General features: G+C 46.2%; 4 protein-coding genes across 4 annotated transcripts in view; 2 read left to right on the top strand and 2 right to left on the bottom strand.

The window, feature by feature from the left end:
- LOC144482905 (uncharacterized) overlaps positions 1–27,138 on the top strand; it is an 89,549-nt gene extending 62,411 nt beyond the window's left edge. The window contains exon 2 of the mRNA XM_078201762.1: positions 25,782–27,138. Coding sequence (XP_078057888.1) covers positions 26,133–27,059 — 927 coding nt within the window. The 5' untranslated portion in view covers positions 25,782–26,132 and the 3' untranslated portion in view covers positions 27,060–27,138. The remainder of the gene's footprint in view (positions 1–25,781) is intronic.
- Positions 246–15,734, bottom strand: LOC144482894 (uncharacterized). The gene is given in 4 exon segments (XM_078201730.1): positions 246–1,372; positions 11,072–11,912; positions 12,072–13,420; positions 15,627–15,734. Coding segments are annotated over 3 exon segments (2,058 nt in total). The 5' UTR covers positions 13,071–13,420; positions 15,627–15,734; the 3' UTR covers positions 246–1,154.
- On the top strand, positions 3,805–5,583 carry LOC144482907 (uncharacterized). Its single transcript, XM_078201765.1, has one exon. It carries the CDS (start codon positions 4,172–4,174, stop codon positions 5,093–5,095), a length of 924 nt encoding a protein of 307 aa, XP_078057891.1. The 5' UTR covers positions 3,805–4,171; the 3' UTR covers positions 5,096–5,583.
- On the bottom strand, positions 19,954–21,740 carry LOC144482878 (uncharacterized). The gene is made up of 2 exons (XM_078201716.1): positions 21,732–21,740; positions 19,954–20,653 (listed from the first exon to the last, which is right to left on the bottom strand). The coding sequence occupies exons 1-2, from the start codon at positions 21,738–21,740 to the stop codon at positions 20,045–20,047; spliced, it is 618 nt and encodes a 205-aa protein (XP_078057842.1). The 3' UTR covers positions 19,954–20,044.

The following is a 27,138-nucleotide window of genomic DNA, read 5'->3' as shown; positions in this document are numbered from 1 at the left end:
AAGTATAGGGAGCTGGGACTTGTCCATGATAAGAAACAATACTTTTCATTTTATGCTAATACTTTTCATTTTATGCTAATACAATAATAAGTCAAATTTTAAAAAAATGAGTGTAACTGAAGGTCTGAGACTGAAATAATCTGGAGTTAAAAGGAGAAAAGAACCAAAAAACAGAAGTCAGTAACAAGACATCAATTAATCTCTTATCCTGGAGAAATCAAGGATTTAACACACCGTGTGTTTGGAACAAAGCTGATTTATTTAACAGATTTCAGAATATTAAATTCCAGGTCAGTTAGAGATTAACATCAGAAGAAATAAATGTTAATTGTCTGATTGAAGATGGTCGAGAGGAGATTGATACAGGTATTCAAGATCCTGAGGAATTGGGCAGGTGAAATAGTGAGAAAATGTTCCCACCAAGAGAACATCAAGAACTAGAGGGCACAGACCTACGTTAATGGGGAAAACAGAGTCAAAGTGATGCAAGGAAAATTATTTTCACCTCGTGAGTGGTTGGAGTCTGGAATAAACGTCCTGTGAGAGCAGTGGAGGCAGGTTTGATCAAGGTACTCAAAAGAGAATTGGATTGTTATCTGAAAAGAAAGAGTGTGCAAGGTTACAGAAGTATGGCAGGGGAATGGGATAAGGCTCTTTCAGTGAGCCAGTGCAGACTTGGTGGGCTGAATGGCCTCTTTCTGTACTGTGAAGAATCGGTGACGAGAGTTCCTGAATGATGGGGAAAGATCACAGACAGTGGTTCTTAAAGGGAAATGGCAACCCCAAAAACACAATCAGCTCTCGATCGAGAATATTAAACTCCAGCCCAGCTACAGGGATTATTATCAGCAGAAACAAACCTCAAATGTCAGAATGAATGTGGCTCACTCCTGGATGTGATTAACAGCAGCAGGTACAGCAGAATCCACTCCCTGCATTCACTCGTGAAGTCGCTGGTGTGTCACCAGGTGGGAGGAGGTAGTGAATCCCTTCCCACACTCTGAGCAGGTGAATGGTCTCTCCCCAGTGTGAAGTCGCTGATGTGCTTTGAGGCTGGATGAATGTCTGAAGCTCTTTCCACAGTCAGTGCAGCTGAATGGCCTCTCCTCAGTGTGAACTCGCTGGTGTGTCACAAGGTTGGATGAATTAATGAATCACTTCCCACACACGGAGCAGGTGAACGGCCTCTCTCCAGTGTGAACTCTCCTGTGTAATTGTAGGTTATACATCTGGACGAATCCCTTCCCACACACAGAGCAAGTGTATGGTCTCTCTCCAGTGTGAACTCGCTGGTGTAATGTTAGGCAGGATGATTGAGTAAATTCCTTCCAACACACGGGACACGTGAAGGGTCTCTCCCCAGTGTGGGTGCGTCGATGAGTTTCCAGTTTGGATGGGCAAGTGAATGCTTTCCCACAGTCCCCACATATCCACGGTTTCTCTATGATGTCAGTATCATCATGTCTCTCCATATTGAGTGATTAGTTGAAGCCTCATCCACACACAGAACACATGCACAGATTCACATTGCTATGAATGGTGTGATGTTTTCTCAGGCTGTGTAACTGGTTAAAGCTCTTTCCACAGTCAGTTCACTGGAAAACTCTCACTCGGGTGTGTGTCTGTCTCAGTGCTTTTCCAGTCACACTGATGTTTGAAATCTTTTCCCGCACTCCACATTCAAAGGCTGATCGTGTTCAGGTGCTGGTGAATTGAGCGACTGTTAAATCTTGATTCAATTTTTCTGACTGTAAATCTTCCCCATCAAATATCCTGCAAAAGAAGAAGTTTACAAAACTACTGTCAGTCCAGGATAGAAATTCTGATCAGACAAGTCTAATTTCTAAGGAACAACTTTTCTGCTCTTGTTCCCCAAAACAGTAAATCTGTCCCATACACTCTCCCTCTTCCCTGAGCAGAGGGCGGCATGGTGGCGCAGTGGTTAGCCCTGTGCCTCACAGCCCCAGTGACCCGATTTGATTCCCAGCTTGGGTCACTGTCTGTGTGGAGTTTGCATGTTCTCCCGTGTCTGCATGGGTTTCCTGCAGGTGCTCTGGTTTCCTCCCACAGTCCAAACATGTGCGGGTTAGATAGATTGGCTATGCTAAATTACCCCTGAGTATCAGGGGGGCTAGCTAGGATAAATGCATGTGGTAATGGGGATAGGGCCTGGGTGGGATTGTGGTCAGTGCAGACTTAATGGGCCAAATGGCCTCCCTCTGCACTGTAGAATTCTATGAGATCCAAATGAAATGCGTATTTTTCATGCATCCTTACAACTAATTTGTACAAATCACTCCAAGGCCTGTTCCTATCTCTGGAATCACCTCTAACACTGTGCTGATTCTGGTTTCCTGCACATTCCCTATTTTAATCACTCCACCATTAGTGACTAGACCTTCAGTGCACAAGGATGACTTCTCAAAGAATTCCTACAGTGCAGAAGGAAACCATTTAGCCCATCAAGTCTACACTGACTCTGAATATTTTACCCCTGATCTGTACCCCACTAATCCCCCTTACCCGCACATCTTTGGACACGAAGGGGCAATATAGCATGGCCAATTCCCCTAAACGTCACATCTTTGGGCGGTGGGAGGAAACCGGAGCACCCAGAGGAAACCCACAGTCACAGGGATAACGTGCAAACTCCGCACAGACAGTGACCCAAGGCTGGGATCGAACCTGGGTCCCTGGAGCTGTGAGGCAGCAGTGCTAACCACGCTGATATTAATGGTGTTATATAAATAGAAGTTGTTGTTGGCTGTAACCCTAACTTCCGGTTTTACAACAACACATCGATTTTGTTATGAAATCAAACTCTGATTTTTTTTGTTCCCTGTGGGTTATTCATTTGGTTTCACCCTCAACAAATACGGTGGCTGCGCATGCGTTGTTCCAATTTACCTCAATAAAGATGGCGGATGCGCATGCGCTTTGCAGTACACGGACCTTTATAAAGATGGCGGATTTGAACTCCGGCCTGAAACCATCAGAAGGTCTGAGGAATTTGCTTCGCAAATTGAGGGACTGTGGCCGACACCGGGTGTTTATAAAGCCTTACCATCCACCCGCAAACTCCATTTATGTTTCCGGTTTTATTTCAGGCTCTGGATCTGCACTCGGTCTTTGTAAAAATCTCCATTTAAAACCCGCTCGCTCGAGCTCCTTACCGTCTGCCGCAGGCACTGCGCATGCTCCAGCTCCAACCAGGATGGGGCCGTTAACCTGGGCCTGTTCCCGGGAGGGAGGGAGAAGCCCCGCAGCTGCAAACCAGGGAGCTGACAATGATTCTGAAGGGTTTGCGGATCCTCCCCAATCTCCAACCGCCGGCTCCAGCGCTTCACCCGGTGCTGAAATATTTGCTCCAGCCCCGCCCTTCATTCACTCCGATTGGTTGGAGGACCAGCCGCTCCCGCTCGGTCCCCCAGCACCGCCCCCTCTTCCTATTGGTCCGGAGCTGCCGTCAATCAGTCCCCGGGCATTGTGATGTGGAGCATGCGCAGTGTCATTGCTGTCCTTGGCGCTTGTTTGTCCCGGAGAAGCGGAGTCAGCGTTAGGCGGTGGCTGGGAGGATTTGGAAACACTTTGTGGATCCGCAAACCCTTCAGAATCATTGTCAGCTCCCTGGTTTGCAGCTGCGGGGCTTCTCCCTCCCTCCCTCCCGGGAACAGGCCCAGGTTAACGGCCCCATCCTGGCTCAGCCACTGGAGGATGGTTCACATCAGAGGATGGGGGAGGGGGACAATAAATAAGAGGTTACACTTTGGCCTCAAAACCTCTGTTCAAAATTTCTATCCTGGACTGACAGTGATTAATTTTGTAAACTCCTTTTACAGGTGAGGTGAAGAAACATCACATCAAAATCAGACAGAGTCTCGATTCACTTGGACTTAAATATCCTCAGACTTTGAATGTGGAAGGAGAAATGTTTGTCTTCTGTCTGGAGGAGAAGATTTCAAACATCAGTGTGACTGAAAAAGCACCAAGATACACGCACACCCGAGTGAGAGTGTTTCAGTGAGTTGACTGTGGAAAGAGCTTTATCCAGTTACGCAGCCTTAAAAAACATCACACCATTCACAGCAAGGAAAAACTGTACACGTGTTCTGTGTGTGGATGAGGCTTCAACTGATCGTTTAACCTGGAGAAACATAAGGACACCAGCACCATGGAGAAACCGTGGAAATGTGGGGACTGTGGGAAAGGATTCAGTTACCCTTCCCTGCTGGAAAACCATCGGCGCAGTCACACTGGTGAGAGACCGTTCACCTGTTCTGTCTGTGGGGAGGGATTCATTCAGTCATCTGGCCTTTGGTCTCACCAGAGAATTCACACTGAGGAAAAGCCATTCACCTGCACCTCCTGTGGGAAGAGGTTCAGGCATTCTTCAGCACTCACTGTGCACCAACGCACTCACACCGGGGAGAGACCATTCATCTGCTCCGTGTGTGGGAAGGGATTCACTCAGTCATTCCACCTGCTGTCACACCAGCGAGTTCATACTGGGGAGAGGCCGTTCACCTGCTCCGACTGTGGGAAGGGATTCACTGGGTCATCCCACTTACTGTCACACCAGCGAGTTCACATTGAGGAGAAGCCATTCAGCTGCACTGACTGTGGACGGAGTTTCAGACAGGCATCCTCCCTCATTGCACACCAGCGAATTCACACTGGGGAGAGACCGTTTACTTGCTTTGTGTGTGGAAAGGGATTCACAGTTTTACCCAGTCTGCTGAGACACCAGAAAATTCACACTGAAGAGAAGCCATTCCGCTGCACTGACTGTGGAAAGAATTTCAGGCAGTCATCCAACCTCACTGCTCACCGACGCACTCACACTGCAGAAAGACCATTCACATGCTCCGTGTGTGGGAAGGGATTCAATCGGCCATCCAACCTCTCTGCTCACCAGCGAGTTCACACAGGGGAGAGGCCATTCACTTGCTCCGTGTGTGGGAAAGGATTCGCAAAGTCTTTCAACCTGCTGGCTCACCAACGCACTCACACTAAGAGGCCACTCAACTGCTCTGTGTGTGGGAAGGGATTCACTCAGTCACAATGGCTCCTGAGACATCAACAAGTTCACAAGTGACTGCAGGGGTTGGATTTTGCTGTTTTTGCTGCTGTTCAGTATTGACAGTCTGACAATATTTTATTTCTGCTGATGTTAACAAACCCTATAACTAGCTGGAATTTAATATTCTGGAAGTGTCACTGATTTTCAGGGCTGCAATGTCACTTTTTAAAAGCACCACCAGTGATCTTCCCCCTTAATTGAAGAACTCTCAACAGGAACCTGTTTAGAATAAAGTTAAGAACTTTTGCTTCAATTCTAATTTGATCTTTGGGCAAAATCTACAATTCATTCTCTGAAAGATCCATCTGCAGGGCACAAAGTGTTTATTTTCAATGCTTGTATTGAGATTTTCTGGAAAGCTACTCTTTGATTTTTAAGGGCTATTTTTTGGTTTCCAGGGCATCGTTTTCCATTCTCAGTAACTCCTTTATTAGTGATGTAGTCACGTAGTAACATTACCTTTTGTGTTTCTGTTAGTTTACTTCTTTGAATAAGATAGCACAAATACTGAAGACTGTGTATATATTAAAACTTTTAAATTGGAATCTATGAATGATATGTTTTGTTAATTTACTTTAAAAATACTCCCATACTCTCTTTCCAAAATGAGAATTCTAACTATTTGACACAAGGGAACTGAATCAGATGTTTATTGGTTCAGACAGTGGAGCAGGAAAAATCTCTCCCGATTCTGATCTTCATTGTGTGTGGATTTACATCAATAACCCATCAATAACCTCACTACACCAGCTGAGATCAGCTCTGACCGGGGATTTTGTATGTTGTCTGTGAATGTTAAACTGCAAATAAAAGCAGTTTAGAATATGAACCTGGATGAATGTATCTCAATTTCTAATGTGACAACCCAAGTGATTGTAAGTACGTTCACAATATCTGGTTACTCAAATTCCTGAGCTGTAAACCCCACCTTCTGAGATATATAAAAATAATCGAGACTTGTTCAGCAGAATGGGGAAAGGTCTGCCGATGGTTGGATCATTCCTTTTGAGGCTCACACTGCTATGAAACTAGTTCTGTAGCAGGAAGACACAACTCCTCCACACATCACAGATCGGCTGCTGAGTCTTTTCTCAAAATAGGTGGCAAAGCTGTTCCTCCAGTTTGAGACTCTGTCTCTGCAGATGTAGCAACATCGGGAGAGACAGAATCTGTGATTGACGAGATGGTCCTCACAGTTTCTGTCTCTCCCATGTGCAGGATGATTTATTTCTTCCAGTCGTTCCTCCCAAGACAGAATTTCTGCGGGCCTTTTGGCAAGTCATGTTGCAGTTTTATAGAACCTTAGTTCGGCCACACTTGGAATATAGTGTTCAGTTCTGGTCGCCGCACTACCAGAAGGATGTGGAGGCTTTGGAGAGGGTGGAGAGGGTACAGAAAAGATCTACCAGAATGTTGCCTGGCATGGAGGGCATTAGCTATGAGGAGAGGTTGGAGAAACTTGGTTTGTTCTCACTGGAACGACACAGGTTGAGGGCGATCTGATAGAAGTCTACAAGATTGTGAGGGGCTGGGCAGAGTGGATAGTCAGAAGCTTTTTCCCAGGGCAGAAGAGTCAATTACTAGGGGGCATAGGTTTAAGGTGCAAGGGGCAAGGTTTAAAGGAGGCAGGTTTTTTACCCAGAGGGTGGTGGGTGCCTGGAACTCGCTGCCGGGGGAAGTAGTGGAAGCAGATATGATAGTGACTTTTAAGGGGCATCTTGACAAATACATGAATAGGATGGGAATGGAGGGATATGGTCCCCAGAAGGGTAGGGGGTTTCAGTTCAGTCGGGCAGCGTGGTTGGTGCAGGCTTGGAGGGCCGAAGGGGGTGTTCCTGTGCTGTAATTTTCTTTGTTTTCTTTTGAGAGTGAATTCACCATCCACAGCCGTTCATTTTGAACCCTGGTTTGAAATATTCTCACTCTGGGTTTAAGGCTTCCTGGCGTAATACACACATTTAGATCTTACCACCAAACACCAATTCATATCCTCATCCGAGTCCCAGATTTAAATGTGGTTGTCCAAACTAGAAAACATATATAATTTGACTCTTTTTAAACCTGATTCACCACACCCTGCCACACTAACTACAAGAGATTGTGTTTGGGACAAGTTGTTCCGTTAAAGTCTGTGTTGTTCTCAATGATGACAGTTTTAACCTTCTCCATAACCTGTCCTAACCCTTCTGCCCTCAAGGGGGCTCTGTTTTTCTGATGGTGACATTCCCTGTTTACCCAGTCAGCCCTTGAATTGTTTGTGAATCCAGTCACATGTCGGTTAGACTGGATCAGGGCGGCAGATTTCCTTCCTTAAAGGGCATTAGAGAACCAGGTGTGTTTTTACAACAATTAATTCATGCTCATCAATATTTTTATTGAAACGTGGTGGGATTCAAACCCAGGTCCCAAAAGCATTATAATAAATAGAGAAAATGCTGGATAAACTCAGCAGGTCGGTTCTTTTCAGAACTCCAGCATCTGCTGGATTTTGCTTTACCTCCAAATCATTCCCCTGGATTACTCCTGCTCTGGCTCTAATTCCAGTCAGCTCAGACAACAAAAACAGGTTTCACAAAATCACAAACATTTAAAAAAGGAGGTAGACAAAAGGCAGGTAACTATAGGCTGGTTAGCTTAACTTCTGTCGGAGGGAAAACGCTTGGATCTATCATCAGGGAAAAAATAGCGAGACATCTGGATATAAATTGTCCCATTGGTAAGACGCAGCATGGGTTCATGAAGGGCAGGTCATGTTTGACTAATTTGGTGGAATTCTTTGAGAACATTACATGTGCAGTGGACAATGGGGAACCTGTGGATGTGGTGTATCTGGATTTCCAGAAGGCATTTGACAAGGTGCCGCACCAAAGACTGCTACATAAGATAAAGGTGCACAGTGTTACGGGTAATGTATTAGCATGGATAGAGGATTGGTTAACTAACAGAAAGCAAAGAGTGGGGGTAAATGGGTGTTTTTCTGGTTGGCGATCAGTGACTAGTGGTGTGCCTCAGGGATCAGTGTTGGGACCGCAATTGTTTACGATTTACATCGATGATTTGGAGGTGGGGACCAAGTGTAGTGTGTCAAAATTCGCAGATGACACTAAGAGCAAAGTGTGCAGAGGACGCTGAAAGTCTGCAAAGGGATATAGATAATCTAAGTGAGTGGGCGAGGGTCTGGCAGATGGAGCACAATGTTGGTAAATGTGAGGTCATCCATTTTGGTAGGAATAACAGCAAAATGGACTATTATTTAAATGGGAAAAAATTGCAGCATGCTGCTGTGCAGAGGGACCTGGGTGTCCTTGTGCAGGAATCTCAAAGAGTTGGTTTGCAGGTGCAACAGGTAATTAAGAAGGCAAATGGAATTTTGTCCTTCATTGCTAGAGGGATGGAGTTTAAAAACAGCAAGATTATTGCAGCTGTAGAAGGTGCTGGTGAGGCCACACCTGGAGTACTGTGTACAGTTTTGGTCTCCTTACTTAAGAAATGATATACTGGCACTGGAGGGGGTGCAGAGGAGATTCACGAGGTTGATTCCGGAGTTGAGAGGGTTGGCTTATGAGGAGAAACTGAATAGACTGGGCCTATACTCATTGGATTTCAGAAGAATGAGGGGAGATCTTATAGAAACATATAAGATTATGAAGGGAATAGATAAGATAGAAGCAGGGAAGTTGTTTCCACTGGCGGGTGAAACTAGAACTAGGGGGCATAGCCTCAAAATAAGGGGAAGCAGATTTAGGACTGAGTTGAGGAGGAACTTCTTCACACAATGGGTTGCGAATCTGTGGAATTCCCTGCCCAGTGAAGCAGTTGAGGCTACCTCATTGAATGTTTTTAAGGCAAGGATAGATAAATTATTAAACAGTAAAGGAATTAAGGGTTATGGTGAGCGGGTGTGTAAGTGGAGCTGAGTCCACAAAAAGATCAGCCATGAGGGCTCGAGGGGCCAGATGGCCTACTCCTGCTCCTAGTTCTTATGTTCTTCCCACAATCCCCACATTTCCATGGCATCTCCCTGTGACTGCAATTATGTTCCAAAAGGCCAGATGATTGGTTGAAGCTTTCACCACACCTGACTAAACCTCTGACTAACCTGACTAAAACGGAGGATAAAGTATTGGTGTCTGGAAGGGCGAAAAGAATACACTTGGCTTCCTTGTAGATCTGTGGCACCAAGTTCAAGACTCCTTCATGAATCATCCTCTTGGCCTCTCGCCTGTCAACTGTCCATGAGAATCTTATATGTTTCAGAATGTTCACTGCTCATTCTTCCAAACCCAATGAGTATAGGTGCAGCCCTTCCCCAAAAGACGAGTTGGATTCTGCGGCATCACTTGCCCCGAGGTCAAAGGACCTTTGTGTGGTCCACCCCCTGGCCTGCTACGATTCCTGTGGTGGGTGGGATGGGAGAATTCTCCCCTACACCTTCACAACCTTTCCTCAAAAGGCAACACCTTCATCTTAGGAATGGGCCTGGTGAACTTTCTCTGAACTCATTCCAATGAAAGCATGTCATTCCATAAGGAGGGAGACCAGAACCGTACACAGTATTCCAGCTGCTATCTCAGCAATGTCCTGTGTAGGTGCAGCAAGTTCCATTTTTCAAACTCCACCCCCTTGCAGTAAAGTCCAACACTCCATTTGCCGCCTTCTTTACTTGCTGTACCTTCATCCTATTTTTTCACGATTCATGTACAAGGACACCCAGATTCCTCTCTACGGCAGTATTCTTCAGTTTCTGTATATTTAAACAATTTTTTGCTTCTCTATTCTTCCTGCCAAAGTGGAAAAGCCTCCCACTTTCCCGCACTATACTCCATCTGCCATTTTTCTGTCCATTCAGGTAACTTATCTGTGCCCCTTACAGATTTTTTGTAATAACCTCACAACTTGCTTTTCTACCTATCTTTGTATCATCAATTCTGGCTTCATCCAAGTCATTGATCAAGGTGGCTGTTTTTCTCTCTCTCAGTTGTGGGTGATATTTGTCTCTATTCTCCTGGAAACTGAATGAATCTTGTTCCAAACTGGGTTCAATATCAGACATTTCAGGGAGTCAGGAATCATTCGCCCCTGAACCTACACTGGTAAAACCCCAGACAGTTCCTCAGTAAGGATTTTTCTGGTTCCTCACCATATATTAGTCAGGATACTGAAACCCAGCTTTTTTACAGTCCACTCCTGGAGGCCCCACTCCCTGAGCCGACAACATTCAGCAGTGTCAGTGCTGAAGTTTCACAGTGGGAGTGATTCCCAGAGTAACTGTCAATCAGATCACCATTGATGTCCAGGTTTGTGTATTTTTAGTTATCCTGATGTCTAACACACACACATCAATAAAACAGGGAATTCCTGCAAACAAACTGCAGCTTCTTCTCTGTCTGGACAGACAATGTTTGTTGAATAATTGTCCCAGCGGTTAACAGGCTCCTGTGAACTCATCCAACTAGTATTTTAATACTGACTTTAACAAATATATTTTAAATAGGTTTATTTTAAATGAGTTAAAACCAGCCTTAAAATGGTATATATAGTATAACAACCATAGTACTTTTCAGACTGGAAACTTTAACCTGCTGTTTCACTTTCATTTAGGAGCAGATCCCAGTTTTACACCAATCTCTGATTCATGTATCCAGCATTCACCGTCATTCTAAAAGCAGAAGTTGCTGCAAAATCTCAGTAAGTCTGACAGAATCTGTAAAGACAGGAACAGTTAATGTTTCCAGTTGAATGTGACTCTTCTTCAGTGTCAAAACATTAGTTCTGTTTCTCTCTCCAGAGATGCTGTCAGACCTGCTGAGTTTTTACAGCACTTCTTGTTTTTATTTCTGAGTTCAGGACTCAGACAAGACAATCCACAATACAAATCTTACAACTGGGCCAGGGTTTATTAACATCAGCAGAAACAGACACCAATGAAAATGGTTGGGACCTCGATGTGATTAACAGCAAAATTCAGTCCTTGCAGTCACTCGTGAACATGATGGTGTTTCCGCAGGTGAGGTGACTGAGTGAATCCCTTCCCACACACGGAGCAGGTGAATGGCCTGTCCCCAGTGTGAATTCGCTGGTGCTTTATCAGGTTGGATGATTGACTGAATCCCTTGCCACAATCAGAGCAGGTGAATGGTCTCTCCCCAGTGTGAACTTGCTGGTGCCTCCGCAGACTGGATGAACAAGTGAATCCCTCCCCACACTGAGAGCAGCTGAATGGCGTCTCCCCAGTGTGAACTCGCTGGTGTTTCCGCAGGTTGGATAACTGAGTGAATCCCTTCCCACAATGAGAGCAGCTGAATGGCCTCTCCCCAGTGTGAACTCGCTGGTGTGTCTGCAGGTGGGATGAACAAGTGAATCCCTTCCCACGCTGAGAACATGTAAATGGTCTCTCCACCGTGTGAACTCGCTGGTGCCTCCGCAGGTGGGATGAACAAGTGAATCCCTTCCCACACTGAGAGCAGGTGAACGGCCTCTCCCCAGTGTGAACTCGCTGGTGTGTCTGCAGGCTGGATAAATGACTGAATCCCTCCCCACACTGAGAGCAGGTGAATGGTCTCTCCCCAGTGTGAATTCGCTGGTGCTTTACCAGGTTGGATGATTGACTGAATCCCTTGCCACAATCAGAGGAGGTGAATGGTCTCTCCCTGGTGTGAACTCGCTGGTGCCTCCGCAGGCTGGATGAATCAATAAATCCCTTCCCACAACTGGAGCAAGTGAATGGCCTCTCTCCAGTGTGACTTGGCTGGTGTTTTAGCAGGTTGAATGACTGAGTAAATCCCTTCCCACACTCGGAGCAGATAAATGGCCTCTCCCTATTATGAATTCTCTGGTGTTTCAGCAGGTCGGATGAATCAGTGAATCCCTTCCCACAATCAGAGCATCCTCCCCATTGACCAACTGTGAGAATGAACAAAATGCAGTCCTGGATGTAATTGAGAGCAGAAACAATAACAGCAGAATCCAACCCCTGGAATCACTCGTGAACTCGTTGGTGTCTCAGCAGCTGGGATGAAAGACTGAATCCCTTCCCACACTGAGAGCAGGTGAATGGCCTCTCCCCAGTGTGAACTCGCTGGTGTATCCGCAGGCTGGATAATCGAGTGAATCCCTTCTCACACTGAGAGCAGGTGAACGGCCTCTCCCCAGTGTGAATTCGCTGGTGTCTCAGCAGGTGGGATGACTGAGTGAATCCCTCCCCACACTGAGAGCAGGTGAATGGCCTCTCCCCAGTGTGAACTTCATGGTGTCTCTGCAGCTGGGATGACCGAGTGAATTCCTTCCCACACTGAGAGCAGGTGAGTGGCCTCTCCCCAGTGTGAACTCGCTGGTGTCTCTGCAGCTGGTTTGACCAAGTGAATCCCTTCCCACACTGAGAGCAGGTGAATGGCCTCTCCCCAGTGTGAACCCGCTGGTGAATCCGCAGGCTGGATGAATCACAGAATCCCTTCCCACACTGAGAGCAGGTGAACGGCCTCTCCCCAGTGTGAACTCGCTGGTGTCTCAGCAGGCTGGATGGATTACAGAATCCCTTCTCACACTGAGAGCAGGTGAACGGTCTCTCCCCAGTGTGAACTCGCTGGTGTCTCTGCAGGCTGGATGGATCACAGAATCCCTTCCCACACTGAGAGCAGGTGAACGGCCTCTCCCCAGTGTGAACTCGCTGGTGTGACTGCAGGATGGATAACCGAGTGAATCCCTTCCCTCACTGAGAGCAGGTGAATGGCCTCTCCCCAGTGTGAACTCGCTGGTGTTTCTGCAGGGTGGATAACCGAGTGAATCCCTTCCCACACTGAGAGCAGGTGAACGGTCTCTCCCCAGTGTGAACTTGCTGGTGTGACTGCAGGATGGATAACCGAGTGAATCCCTTCCCACACTGAGAGCAGGTGAATGGCCTCTCCCCAATGTGGTTGCGCCGATGAGCTTCCAGCTCATTTGGGTATCTGTATCTCTTCCCACAGTCCGCACATTTCCATGGTTTCTCCATGGTGCAGGTGTCCTTGCCTCTCCCTTGGGTGGACAATCAGTTGAAGCCTTGTCCACACACAGAACACGGGTACAGTCTCTCCCCGCTGTGAATGGTGTGATAGTTATTCAGGCTGTGTAACTGGTTAAAGCTCTTTAGTCAGTGCACTGGAAGACTCTCACTCCAGTGTGGCCGTGTGTTGGTGCTTTTCCAGTCACACTGATGTTTGAAATCTTTTCAAATCAACAGACTGGACAACCATTTCTCCTTCTAGATTCAAAGGCCGATGATATTCAGCTCCCATGGAATATGACTCTGTCAGGTCTGACGTGACATTTGAGATTTCGGCCTGTGATTCCTCTTTCAATATCCTGTAAAACAAGTTTACAAAAGTCATCAGTGTCAGTACAGGATAGAAATTCAGAACAGACAATTCTAGTTTCTATCGAACATTCTTTCCTATTTCAGTCCCAAGAAGCTGTAAATCGCCATCCCACACACACTCCCTCGATTCTCACTCTGCTGTATCTAATATTCACCCTCCCAATTCTCCTGAAGGTGCTGATTGAGGCTGATTGACAGATCCATGCTCACTGCTTCCTGACCTGGACACAGAGACCATAACAAATAGGAGCTGCAGTCGGCCATTTGGCCCATCGAGCCTTTTAAACTATTCAATGAGATAATTCGTTCATCTACCTCAGCATCATTCTCCCCACACTAAACCCATATCCCTTGATATCCTCAATATCTAGAAACCAATCAATCGCTCTCTTGCAAGTAGTTGATGACTGAGGTTTCACTGTCCTCAGGGATTGAGAATTCCAAAGCTTTACCACATCCTTGAGTGAAGAAATCCCCCCACATCTTAGCTTTTGCTCCATCTTCTTGTCTGTTCCCCATAACCCTTGACACCCTTGTCAGTCAAAGATCTGTCTAACTGGAATATATTCAATGATCCTCAGCCTCCACTGGTCCCTGTAGAAGAGAAATCCAAAAGACTAACAGCCCTCTGAGGGAAGAGACGTCTGGAAATATATATATATACAGGGGGATCTTCATCAGTTGATCGGTTAAGGAAGTGAGCCGATGATTGGCAAATGGATTTCAGTACAAATAATACAGAGCACAGAGGCACAACCTCAGGCTAAAGGGACGATCCTTTAAAACAGAGATAAGGAGGAATTTCTTCAGCCAGAGAGTGGGGAATTTGTGGAACTCTTTGCCGCAGAAGGCTGTGGAGGCCGGGTCATTGACTGTCTTTAAGACAGAGATAGATAGGTTCTTGATTAATAAGGGGATCAGGGGTGATGGCAAAAAGGCAGGAGAATGGGGATGAGAAAAATATCTGCCATGATTGAATGGCGGAGCAGACTCAATGGGCCAAGTGGCCTAATTCTGCTCCTATGTCTTATGGTCTGAAGTGTGAGTGTTGCATTTTGGAAAGTCAAACCAGGGTAGGACTTATACAGTGAATGGTAAGGCCCTGGGGAGTGTTGAGGAACAGAGGAACCCAGGAGTACAAGTATATCGTTCGTTGAAAGTGATGTCACAGGTAGACAGAATGGTGAAGAAGGCATTTAGCACACTGGCCTTCATCAGTCAGGGCACTGAGTATAGGAGTTGGGACATTATGTTATAGTTGTATGAGTCGTTGGTGAGGCTGCACTTGGAGTATTGTGGACAGTTTTTGTAACCCTGTTATAGGAAAAACATTGATAAACTGGAAAGAGTGCAAAGAAGATTTATGAGGATGTTGCCGGGACTAATGGGTCTGAATGATCATGAGAGGTTGGACAGGCTCAGGTTTATTCCTTCGAATGTAGGAGAATGTGGGGTAACTATATTGAGGTGTATTAAATAATGAGGGGCATAGATAGGATGAACCCACATTGTCTTTTTGCCAGGGTCGGGGAATTGAAAACTAGGTTTAATGTGAGAGGGGAAAGATTAAAAGGGACCTGAGGGGCAACTTCTTCATGCAGAGGGTGATGTGTACATGGAATGAGCTGCCAGAGAAAGTGGTTGAGGCAGGTTCAGACAGCAGGTTTAAACATTTAAAAAGCATTTGGATAAGTACATATCCCTCTAATCCTTTCCAATTCATGAGCCAAACACGGGCAATTGGGACTAGCTGGGAGGGCACCATGGTTGGCATGGATCAGTTGGGCCTAAGGGCCTGTTTCCGTGCTGTATTGCTCTGTGACTCTGTGCGCTGGCTGCATCAGCATCTACTGCCCATAACTCATTGCCCTTGAACTGAGTGGTTTGCATTGCTGGGGGATGTGGTAGATTTCCTTCTTTAAAGGACATTATTAAATCAGATGGATTTTTACAACAATTGTCATCAATGGACTTCTAATTCTAGATTTTTACTGAATTCAAATTTCAACATTTGCCACTGTGGGATTCGAACTCAGGGTTCACAGTGCATTGCCCTGGATCCCTGTATTACTAATCCAATCACACTATCACTGTACCATTGCCTCCCCATCCATGGTAAAGGAGTCACAATAGCCCGAGATCCATGGAATCAGAGCATGCTGTAAATTTAAATTAATGCTCACTAACACTCACCCCAAAACCATTTCACTGTTTTCACATTTTAAAATCTGCAGCAGCTGAAAAGATCTCAGAGAGATTGGTGTCCGGGAAAAATGTTGCAATCGTCAAATCTTCTCCCTGTAAATGAGGAAAGTTATAGGTGTAATTCAAGGTTAGAAATTCAAGACACACAAACATTTCTTTTGGTCTGAGTTTGCTGTGTGTAAATCCTCCCCTTCTAACCCCCTGTAAAAGGAGTTTCCAAAATCCATCAGCATCTGTCCAGAACAGAAATTCAAAACATTCTCTCCTCCTTTAACCTGGCACAGAATTACTTTAGCTGGGACAAAATTGCAGTGGAGGCAGTTCAGAGAAGATCCAGTTGGTTGATTCCTGAAATGAGGACTTTTGTCTTTGAGGATGAGCAGCTTGGGCCTGTACTCATTGGAGTTTAAAAGACTGAGAAGTTATTGAAACATCTTGGAATTTCAGGGCGGCATGGTGGTTAGCACTGCTGCCTCACAGTACCAGGGTCCCAGGTTCAATTCCAGCCTTGGGTCACTGTCTGTGTGGAGTTTGCAATTTTCTCTCCATGTCTGTGTGGGTTTCGTCCAGGTGCTCCGGTTTCCTCCCACAGTCCAAAGATGTGTGGGTTAGGTGGATTGGCCATGATAAATTGACCCTAGTGTCAAATGCATGGGGTTGTGGGGATGGGGGCCTGTGTGGGATTGTGGTCAATACAGACTCGATGGGCCAAATGGCCTCCTTCTGCACTGTAGGGATTCTATGATTCATATGATATAAGGTGCTTGACAAGGTCGATGCTGAGAGGATGTTTCCTCTGGTGTGGGAATCAAGTAAAAATAAAGGATCTCAAAATTAAGATTAAGATGAAGAGAGATCTTTTCTCTCAGCGGGTTGTTGATCTTTGTAACTCTGTCTTCACCAGTGAGGATTGGAGGCAGGTCATTGAATATATTCAAAGCTGAGGTTTTGATCCACAAGAAAGTCAAGGGATGGACGGGGTGGGGGTAGCAAAGTAGACATGATCTTATTGAATGATGCAGCAAGCTCGATGGGCCGAATGACGGGCTCCTGTTCCGAATTCTTATTCCGATGGTCTTGGATAGCTGCGCATGCGCCCTGCTCCCTATTGTCCCTCTGAAGATAGAGGTTCTGAACCAGCCTCTCAAACCACGCCCATTATGATCCGTCACCGACAGCGGCGCATGCGCCCTCCTTCCCCGCTGAAACAAGATGGCGGCCGATAACCGGAGCCTGTTCCCGAGACAAAAGCCTGGGAGCTGTAAACCTGGGACCTGCAAACCTGGGACCTGCAGGGTCTTATTCGGACCGTGCGGCCTACAGCGGATGTTTGTGAAGCCATAACTCCCTCCCTACCCCGAATCCCGACTCCATCTCTCCCGCAGCCCCACCGACTCACCTGCTGATAAAAGCGTCTCCCGCACTCGCAGGGCTCCGGGCAAAGTGACACTGCGCACGCTCCAGTGTCTGGAGCGTGCGCAATAAGCTCCTGTGGAATGAATTGGACACTTTCACACCCGCAGGGGCACCTGGGAATTAACGGCGTCATTGTCAAAGACAATAATAGAAAATTATTTTGTGCAATTAAGATCAATTAATTTTTTTAAATGCATTCCTCGGAAGTTGTGCGCTGCCATTCTCTATTTCTAAAATTGATTTAAACCAGTGCTCTCCTGTGGGAATACCCCGAGTTTTTCAAACTTTTCCCACTGGTTTCCCTCTCTCTCTGCTCCCCTGAAGGTGCTCACACTCGTTGGGAAAATCTCACAGAGATTGGTTTCTTTCACTTTCTTTCTCCTGATGCTGAATATTCTGTTTTATGGAATGATACATCACAGATGGAAACCATTTGGCTCATCCTGCCCAGTCGGGCTGTCTTTAAGATCTATCCAATTAATCCCACAGCCCTGCTGGCAGAGTGAGAACAATGTATATATACTGCAGCAATATAGGAGATGAATGGAAAATGTTTTCCAGTTGCATACCTCTCAGACACACTCACCCCTAGAAAGATAAATTGGCCTGTGTACTAAGCAGATATTAAGGTTCCACTTAAAATTAAAACAGAAGGTGCTGGAAAAATGCAGCAGTCACCAGGGCCGAGTTTATGGTCAAAATGATGGTGCTGAGCTGCCGTTAGAAAATAACCAGCAATCCAACAAGCCACTCAAAATATTGAATCAAACAAAATTGATCAAAGATTGAGCCAAAGTATTCTGTTTTCCAACATGATGCTATGATTTTTTGTGATTGTTTTAATGTTCTCACAGTTACCTGGTGTAGTCCGGGTTTATTTTATACTCATTCCAACCCATCGCTGTCCATGAAGCACATTACCCCCACTCTGATTCTCCATCCCATCACAGACAACTCAGTCACTGACAGGAAATTAGGGCTTTTAATGAGAGCTCTGACAACCGAGAATGCACTGCAGGCAGAATCAACCCGAGCGAACAAACCCGACAGTGAACATTATCTCCCAGACCTGAATATAAAGTAGTGTACATTCTCCCCCCAGACCTGAATATAAAACAGTGAACATTCTCCCAGACCCGAATATAAAACAATGAACATTATCCCCCCAGACCCAAATATAAAACAGTGAACATTATCCCCCCCAGACCCGAATATAAAACAGTGAACATTATCCCCCAGACCCGAATATAAAACAGTGAACATTATCCCCCCCAGACCCAAATATAAAACAGTGAACATTATCCCCCCCAGACCCAAATATAAAACAATGAACATTACCCCCGCCCCCCCAGATCTGAATATAAAACAGTGAACATTATCCCCCCATACTTGAATACAAAATTGTCCTGATGGATTCAGACAGCATTATCACAATATTCCAAATGTGTTTTTTCCAGGAATAGATTCAGCGGCTGCATCACTGGAGGCCAGAGATACTCTCCTCAAACTCGGCTCATGTGAGGAATCCCTCCATTGAGGCTCAGGAATACAACAACCAGAGTCACGTGACCACCAAGTGTGTAACTGAACAAACTACCGCGACGTTGAAGATGTGTTTCAGTGTGAAATGATTTGCTTAACCTGTTGCTTCAGATTTGAGAGAAAATGTCCCTTTCTGGGGTAATTTGACCTTGACCCAGGCACTTTTCAGATCTGAAAGTGATGGCCTTTAGCACAATCACAAGGCTGCACAATACAGAGGGAACACTAATCTGTTTCATTCTGCGACTATGTCGTGGTTACACGAGTGATACTTTCCACTAATTAGCTGCCAGCACCAAAAAGGCATTCAGCCTCCCACACAAATGAGCAAAGCTGGGTATGAATATCTTTGATGTGGAGATGCCGGCGTTGGACTGGGGTAAACGCAGTAAGAAGTCTAACAACACCAGGTTAAAGTCCAACAGGTTTATTTGGAAGCAAAAGCCACTAGATTTCGTCAGGTGGGTGGGAGCCTGACGAAGGAACAGCGTTCCGAAAGCTAGTGGCTTTTGCTTCCAAATAAACCTGTTGGACTTTAACCTGGTGTTGTTAGACTTCTTACTATGAATATCTTTGCCAGTGCAGTGCTGGGTACTAGGCTGTACATCCCAGTGAGTGGCTGATGGAATAAAACAGCATGTTCCTTGATTTGTCAGAATAGGTAGTGATTTTTTTTGCAGCCAACATTCACAAAACCAAAAATACAATGATAATGTGATTAGACTGGGCAGCACTTGTTGAACAATCCTGAGTGTGCCAATAGCTGCACTCATAATCAATTGAAGATAATCAGTCGAGTTCATAGTTACAGTTGTGAGAAGCAACTTACATTTATACGCAGCGATCCTTTCCCTGCAAACAAAAGGAGAATTTTCAAGCCTTGCACCTTTTATGAATTTCCCAGAAGCTTGAGAAACCTACACTCTTCTATTGATTTCTCCATGGTGATGCTTCAAGTCAATGAGAGTCCACCAATTGTGATCATTTGAAATTTGGCATTCTTCTGTTTGTCCTGATGAGCGCATGATGAAGAGATTCAGCAACAGGTCTCTCTTTTCAGCAATATTCAAGTTCAGTTCTAACAAGTATCTGTGCATTGTTTTATGTTCCTTGATAATTAAATGTGATCGTGGAAGTGTCACTGTGAATAATATGCAAGTCAGTAAGAATTGTCAGCATTTTCTAATTGGAAATCTTAAGCAGTGGAACCTTTCAGACACTGAATTGTACAGTTTGCACCAAACATCAATTTCAGATTGCAGGAAAAGTTCATAAACTTATTATAAACAAGTTCCTGTTGAGAGTTCCTGAAATTAAAAAATCACAGATGGTGCTTTTAAAAAGGGACACAACAGCCCTGAAAATCAGTGACATCTCAGAATATTAAACTTCAGCCAGTTGTAGCGATTGTTAATGTCAGCAGAAACAAACCAAATATTGTCAGACTATCAATCCTGGATGTGATTAACAGCTGCAGTAACTGCAAAATCCAACTCCTGCAGGCAATTGTGAACTTGCAGATGTGTCAGCAAGTGGGATGACCGAGTGTATCCCTTCCCACACACAGAGCAGGTGAATGGCCTCTCCCCAGTGTGGGTGAGCTCGTGTAAATGCAGGCTGCCAGATTGAGTGTATCCCTTCCCACACATGGAGCAAGTGAATGGTCTCTCCCCAGTGTGAGTGCGTTGATGTGCAGTGAGGATTGATAACTGCCTGAAACTCTTTCCACAGTATGTGCAAATAAATGGCTTCTCCTCAGTGTGAATTCGCTGATGTGACAGGAGGCCGGATGAATTGGTGAATTCCCTCCCACACGTGGAACAGGTGAACGGCCTTTCCCCAGTGTGAACTCGCTTGTGTGCACTGAGGTTGGATGAAGACCTGAACCTCTTTCCACAGAAAGTGCAGCTGAACGGTCTCTCCTCTGTGTGAACTCGCTGGTGTGACAGCAGGTTAGATGACAGAGTGAATCTCTTACTACACACAGAACAGGTGAATGGCTTCTCTCCAGTGTGAATTCGCTGGTGTGACCAAAGACCGGATGGCCTAGCAAACTCCTTCCCACACAAGGAGCAGGTGAACAATCTCTCCCCAGTGTGAACTCGCTGATGTGCACTGAGGTTGGATGAACATGAGAACCCCTTTCCACAGGTGGAGCAGCTGAACGGCCTCTCCTCAGTGTGAATTCGCTGGTGTAAGAGCAGGTGGGATGAGGTAGTGAATCATTTCCCACACACAGAACAGATGAATGGCCTCTCTCCAGTGTGACTGTGTCTATGTCTTTCCAGCAAGTACGGATAATTGAATCCTTTACCACAATCATCACGTTTCCATGGTTTCTCCATTTTCCCAGCCCCAATGTGACCGTGTCGATGGGTTTCCAACCGGGATGGATAATTGAATCCTTTACCACAATCCTCACATTTCCACGGTTTGTCCATGGTGCTGGTGTCCTTCTGTCTCTCCAGGTTGAATGATTAGTTGAAGCCTCACCCACATACAGACCATGTGTATGGTTTCTCCCCACTGTGAATGGTGTAATGTCTTTCAGGATATGTAACTGGTTAAAGCTCTATCCACAGTCAGTTCACTGGAGCACTCTCACTTGGGTGTGTGTGTCTCAGTTCTTTTTCTGTCACATTGAATTTTGAAATTTTCTCCCACTGACAAAACAGGGAACGATTTCTCCCTCCACTGTCAAAAGCAATCATATTTAGGCCAGGATGAATCGAATGGCTCTGTCAGACTTTGATCTGAAGTTTAGTTTGAGTTTCCTGTCTGTGAATCCTCCTCATCAAGTTCCCTGCAAAAAGAGTTTTAAAAAACTATTTCAGAACAGACAATTTCAGTTTCCACGAAACATTTCTCTATCTCATTTATCTTGAGCTGTAATCCCCATCCCACACACTCTCTCTTGTCCCTGAGCTGAAATCAAACACATTGCTCCATCTCCACTCTGAGCTCAGCTCCCTCTCCCTCCAGCTGGATTCAGTCCTCCAGACCATGTACAGATTGAGAGTACAATCAAGAAGTCAATTATTTTCCTTCCAAGTCAGGGGACGTGCAGCCCCACTGACTCTATTGTTACCACAATGGGCACATGTGCTCTGCTCACCAATGAAAGGCCACGCTGACCATTAACATGGGCCTGTTCCGAGGAAAGGCTCCATTTTATTTGTGCCACAACAGCAGGGGAATTACCTCCTGCACAGGCACAAAGGTATCATCAGTCACAGAAAATAATTGCAGCTGGTGTCTCAAACCTCATTTTACCATTTGCTCCCAGACATTCTCAATTCAATTTTGAAATGCAAACTGAAATCTGGCATTATGGGGTAAATTAAAACACATTTTAATGGTCATTTTCAGAATGACTATTCCTGAGAATTAATTCCCAAGTCAGTAAATTAAAATTCTCATCAGCAATGGAGGTGGCACAGTGGTTAGCACTGCTGCCTCACAGCTCCAGGGACCTGGGTTCGATTCCCAACTTGGGTCACTGTCCATGTGGAATGCTGCCCGTTCTCCCCATGTCTGCGTGGGTTTTCTCCAGATGCTCCAGTTTCCTCCCATCGTCCAAAGATATGCCAGTTAGGTGCATTGGCCACACTAAATTGTCCCTTAGTGTCCTGGGATGAGTAGGTTAGAGGGATTAGCAGGTTACATATGTGGGAATAGAGCATAGGTGTGATTGTTGTCGGTGCAGACTCGATGGGCCGAATAACCTCCTCCAGCCTTGTAGGGATCCTATGAAATACATTGGGAGAATTGCTATTTTAATGGGTATTTTCACAAATGCTATAAAATGATTTTTCAAAACAAATTAATATTTTCTTCAACAGATGATTAATAAATAAAAAGTATTTAATAAAACAACCACCCAGTGTGGGGTTCAGGATTCTAACTCAGGGTTTCTGAGCTCCAGGAACCACTAACTGAACCAGCCGGGAATGGTCTCCACAAAACTTCCCCAACTCCCTCCCGGGAAAAAGCTGCAAACCCGGGAGCTGCAGCTTTTTACTGGGGGTGTTGGGGCCTCCAGCGGGTGTTTGTGAATCCTCCCCGCCCACCTCCCAGGGTTTCCTTCCTTCCCAGAGATCAGAGTCCTCATTGATTTGAGACCAAAGTGTAACCTCTTATTTATTGTCCCCCTCCCCCATCCTCTGATGTGAACCATCCTCCAGTGGCTGAGCCAGGATGGGGCCGTTAACCTGGGCCTGTTCCCGGGAGGGAGGGAGGGAGAAGCCCCGCAGCTGCAAACCAGGGAGCTGACAATGATTCTGAAGGGTTTGCGGATCCACAAAGTGTTTCCAAATCCTCCCAGCCACCGCCTAACGCTGACTCCGCTTCTCCGGGACAAACAAGCGCCAAGGACAGCAATGACACTGCGCATGCTCCACATCACAATGCCCGGGGGGCTGATTGACGGCAGCTCCGGGCCAATAGGAAGAGGGGGCGGGGCTGGAGGACTGAGCAAAGCGGCTGGTCCTCCAACCAATCGGAGTGAATGAGGGGCGGGAAGTGCGGGTAATGGCGACGGACAGACGGACGGTTTTAACTCGGAAGCGAGATCAATACAAGGTAGAGGACGGTGCGCGGGGAGCGATGAATCCACCGGGTGGGTGGAGAGGCTCCTTAAACATGTTGTTCAAACCCAATCCCCGGAAATGAACTTCCCGGTCCCCCACTTTGTACCAAATGGAGCGGCAGCTTGTAGTGTTAGACCCGGGCTGACTGCCGCCATTGAGGCTGCATGTGGGAGGCCGGCAGGGATTGTGATCGGAGAGTGAAGCCCTGACGTCACACTGGAATGGGTGAGAGTGTGACGTCACAATGGAATGGGTGAGAGTGTGACGTCACAATGGAATGGGTGAGGGTGTGACGTCACAATGGAATGGGTGAGGGTTCCAGATGAGCTGAGACTGGGCTGGAGTCGGGCGATGGCACTGACATGTGGCCCGGTGGCACAGTGGTTAGTGCAGCTGCCTAACAGCGCCAGGGACCCGGGTTCAATTCCAGCCTCGGGTCACTGTCTGTGCAGAGTTTCTACATTCTCCCCGTGTCTGTGTGGGTTTCCTCCGGGTGTTCCGGTTTCCTTCCACAGTCGAGAGATGTGCCAGTTAGACGGATTGGCCATGATAATTGCCACTTGGTATCAGGGGGATTAACAGGTAAATATGTGGATAGGGCCTGGATGGGATTGTTGCCGGTGCAGGCTCGATGGGCTGAATGGCCTCCTTCTACACTGTATTTTATTATTCATTATTGTTAATTAATTACTATTAATGCTTCTATGAATGAAGGTGGTCTTAATGATGATGTGGACATGTGGCTGGAAGCTCATCTTGGGATGAACTATTTCACCCTGTTTGTGAACAGCCTGGTTCAGCCTCAGACAGTTGCCAGGAGGAGAGATAAAGTTGTTGGCGGGGGAGTGGAGTTTGTAGTGGGGACTGAACACAATGGGTTCAGTCTTCCCAGTATTTATATGAAATAAATTTCTGTTCTTTCCGTACTGGATGTCAGACAAGTCAGGATGGTGTGTGGGTTGGAGAGGAGCTTGGAGCTCATGGTGTTCACAGGGTTTGGAAATTCTGTCAAAGTTCCTGTTGAGTTGTAGATGTATAAAATCTCTCTCCTCACCTCCGGCCTCTCCTACTTCTCTCTGTTTCCACTCAGAGTGTGGAGATGCCGGCGTTGGACTTGGGTTAGCACAGTAAGTAATCTCACAACAGCAGGTGAGAATCCATAGATATGGATGGAGATTTACAACTTTTTGGGAATGAAATAGGAAAGATTGTTCGATAGAAACTAGAATTGTCTGCTCTGAATTTCTATCCTATACTGATTGTGATGACTTTTGCAAACTAATTTCACAGGATTTTCAATGAGGAATCACAGGCAAAAATCTCAGCGCCACATCTAGACAGAGTCATATTCCTTGGGATCTGAATATAAGAACATAAGAACATAAGAAATAGGAGCAGGAGTAGGCCATCTAGCCCCTCGAGCCTGCCCCGCCATTCAATAAGATCATGGCTGATCTGACGTGGATCAGTACCACTTACCCGCCTGATCCCCATAACCCTTAATTCCCTTACCGATCAGGAATCCATCCATCCGCGCTTTAAACATATTCAGCGAGGTAGCCTCCACCACCTCAGTGGGCAGAGAATTCCAGAGATTCACCACCCTCTGGGAGAAGAAGTTCCTCCTCAACTCTGTCTTAAACCGACCCCCCTTTATTTTGAGGCTGTGTCCTCTAGTTTTAACTTCCTTACGAAGTGGAAAGAATCTCTCCGCCTCCACCCTATCCAGCCCCCGCATTATCTTATAAGTCTCCATAAGATCCCCCCTCATCCTTCTAAACTCCAACGAGTACAAACCCAATCTCCTCAGCCTCTCCTGATAATCCAAACCCCTCATCTCCGGTATCAACCTGGTGAACCTTCTCTGCACTCCCTCTAATGCCAATATATCCTTCCTCATATCTTGTAATATGGAACTGTAGCTACGTTATATATTTCCAGACATCTCTTCCCTCAGAGAGTTGTTAGTCTTTTGGATTTCTCTTCCACACGGACCAGTGGAGGCTGAGGATCATTGAATATATTCCAGTTAGACAGATCTTTGACTGACAAGGGTGTCAAGGGTTATGGGGAACAGAAGATTTTGGAGCAAAAGCTAATATGTGGGGGGATTTCTTCACTGAAGGATGTGGTAAAGCTTTGGAATTCTCAACCCCTGAGGACAGTGAAGCCTCAGTCATCAACTATTTTCAAGAGAGAGATTGATTGGTTTCTAGATATTGAAGATATCAAGGGATATGGGTTTAGTGTGGGGAGAATGATGCTGAGGTAGATGAACAAATTATCTCATTGAATAGTTTAAAAGGCTCGATGGGCCAAATGGCCGACTGCAGCTCCTATTTGTTATGGTCTCTGTGTCCAGGACAGGAAGCAGTGAGCATGGATCTGTCAATCAGCCTCAATCAGCACCTTCAGGAGAATTGGGAGGGTGAATATTAGATACAGCAGAGTGAGAATGGAGGGAGAGTGTGTGGAATGGAGAGTTACAGCTTTTTGGGACTGAAATAGGAAAGAATGTTCCATAGAAACTAGAATTGTCTGTTCTGAATTTCTATCCTGTACTGACACTGATGACTTTTGTAAACCCGTTTTACAGGATATTGAAAGAGGAATCACAGGCCGAAATCTCAAACGTCACATCTCGATCTGACAGAGTCATATTCCTTGGGAGCTGAATATCATCGGCCTTTGAATCTAGAAGGAGAAATGGTTGTCTGGTCTGTCGATTTGAAAAGATTTCAAACATCAGTGTGACTGGAAAAGCACCAACACACTGCCAGACTCGAGTGAGAGTGTTCCAATGCACTGACTAAAGAGCTTCAACCAGTTACACAGCCTGAATAAATATCACAACATTCGTAGCGGGGAGAGACTGTACTCGTGTTCTGTGTGTGGACGAGGCTTCAACTGATTGTCCACCCAAGACAGAGGCAAGGACACCTGCACCATGGAGAAACCATGGAAATGTGCAGACTGTGGGAAGAGATACAGAGTCCCATCTCTGCTGGAAGCTCATCGGCGCAGCCACACTGGGGAGAGGCCGTTCATCTGCTCTCAGTGTGGGAAGGGATTCACTCGGTCATCTGACCTGCAGACACACCACCGAGTTCACACTGGGGAGAGGCCATTCACCTGCTCTCAGTGTGGGGAGGGATTCACTCAGTCATCCCACCTGCAGAAACACCAGCGAGTTCACACTGGGGAGAGACCATTCACTTGCTCTCAGTGTGGGGAGGGATTCACTCAGTCATCCAGCCTGCAGGCACACCAGCGAGTTCACACTGGGGAGAGGCCATTCAGCTGCTCTCAGTGTGGGAAAGGATTCACTTGTTCATCCCACCTGCGGAGGCACCAGCGAGTTCACACGGGGGAGAGACCATTTACGTGTTCTCAGTGTGGGGAGGGATTCACTCAGTCATCCAGCCTGCAGACACACCAGCGAGTTCACACTGGGGAGAGACCATTCAGCTGCTCTCAGTGTGGGAAGGGATTCACTCAGTTGTCCAACCTGCAGAAACACCAGCGAGTTCACACAGGGGAGAGGCCATTCAGCTGCTCTCAGTGTGGGGAAGGATTCACTTGTTCATCCAGCCTGCAGAGGCACCAGCGAGTTCACACTGGGGAGAGGCCATTCACCTGCTCTCAGTGTGGGGAGGGATTCTGTGATCCATCCAGCCTGCGGAGGCACCAGCGAGTTCACACTGGGGAGAGACCATTCACCTGCTCTGATTGTGGCAAGGGATTCAGTCAATCATCCAACCTGGTAAAGCACCAGCGAATTCACACTGGGGACAGGCCATTCACCTGCTCCGTGTGTGGGAAGGGATTCACTCAGTCACCTCACCTGCTGAAACACCATCATGTTCACGAGTGACTGCAAGGACTGAATTTTGCTGTTTATCACATCAAGGTCCCAACCATTTTCATTGGTGTCTGTTTCTGCTGATGTTAAT

This window comes from Mustelus asterias, unplaced genomic scaffold (genome assembly GCF_964213995.1).
Source record: "Mustelus asterias unplaced genomic scaffold, sMusAst1.hap1.1 HAP1_SCAFFOLD_43, whole genome shotgun sequence".
Classification (NCBI taxonomy): Eukaryota; Metazoa; Chordata; class Chondrichthyes; order Carcharhiniformes; family Triakidae; genus Mustelus; species Mustelus asterias.
Note: the sequence above shows the minus strand (reverse complement) of the source record. Positions and strands in the feature narration are given on the sequence as shown.

Bases quoted from the DNA above. Each gene is read 5' to 3' on its own strand.
- LOC144482907 (XM_078201765.1), top strand. From the start codon at position 4,172: ATGGAGAAACCGTGGAAATGTGGGGACTGTGGGAAAGGATTCAGTTAC.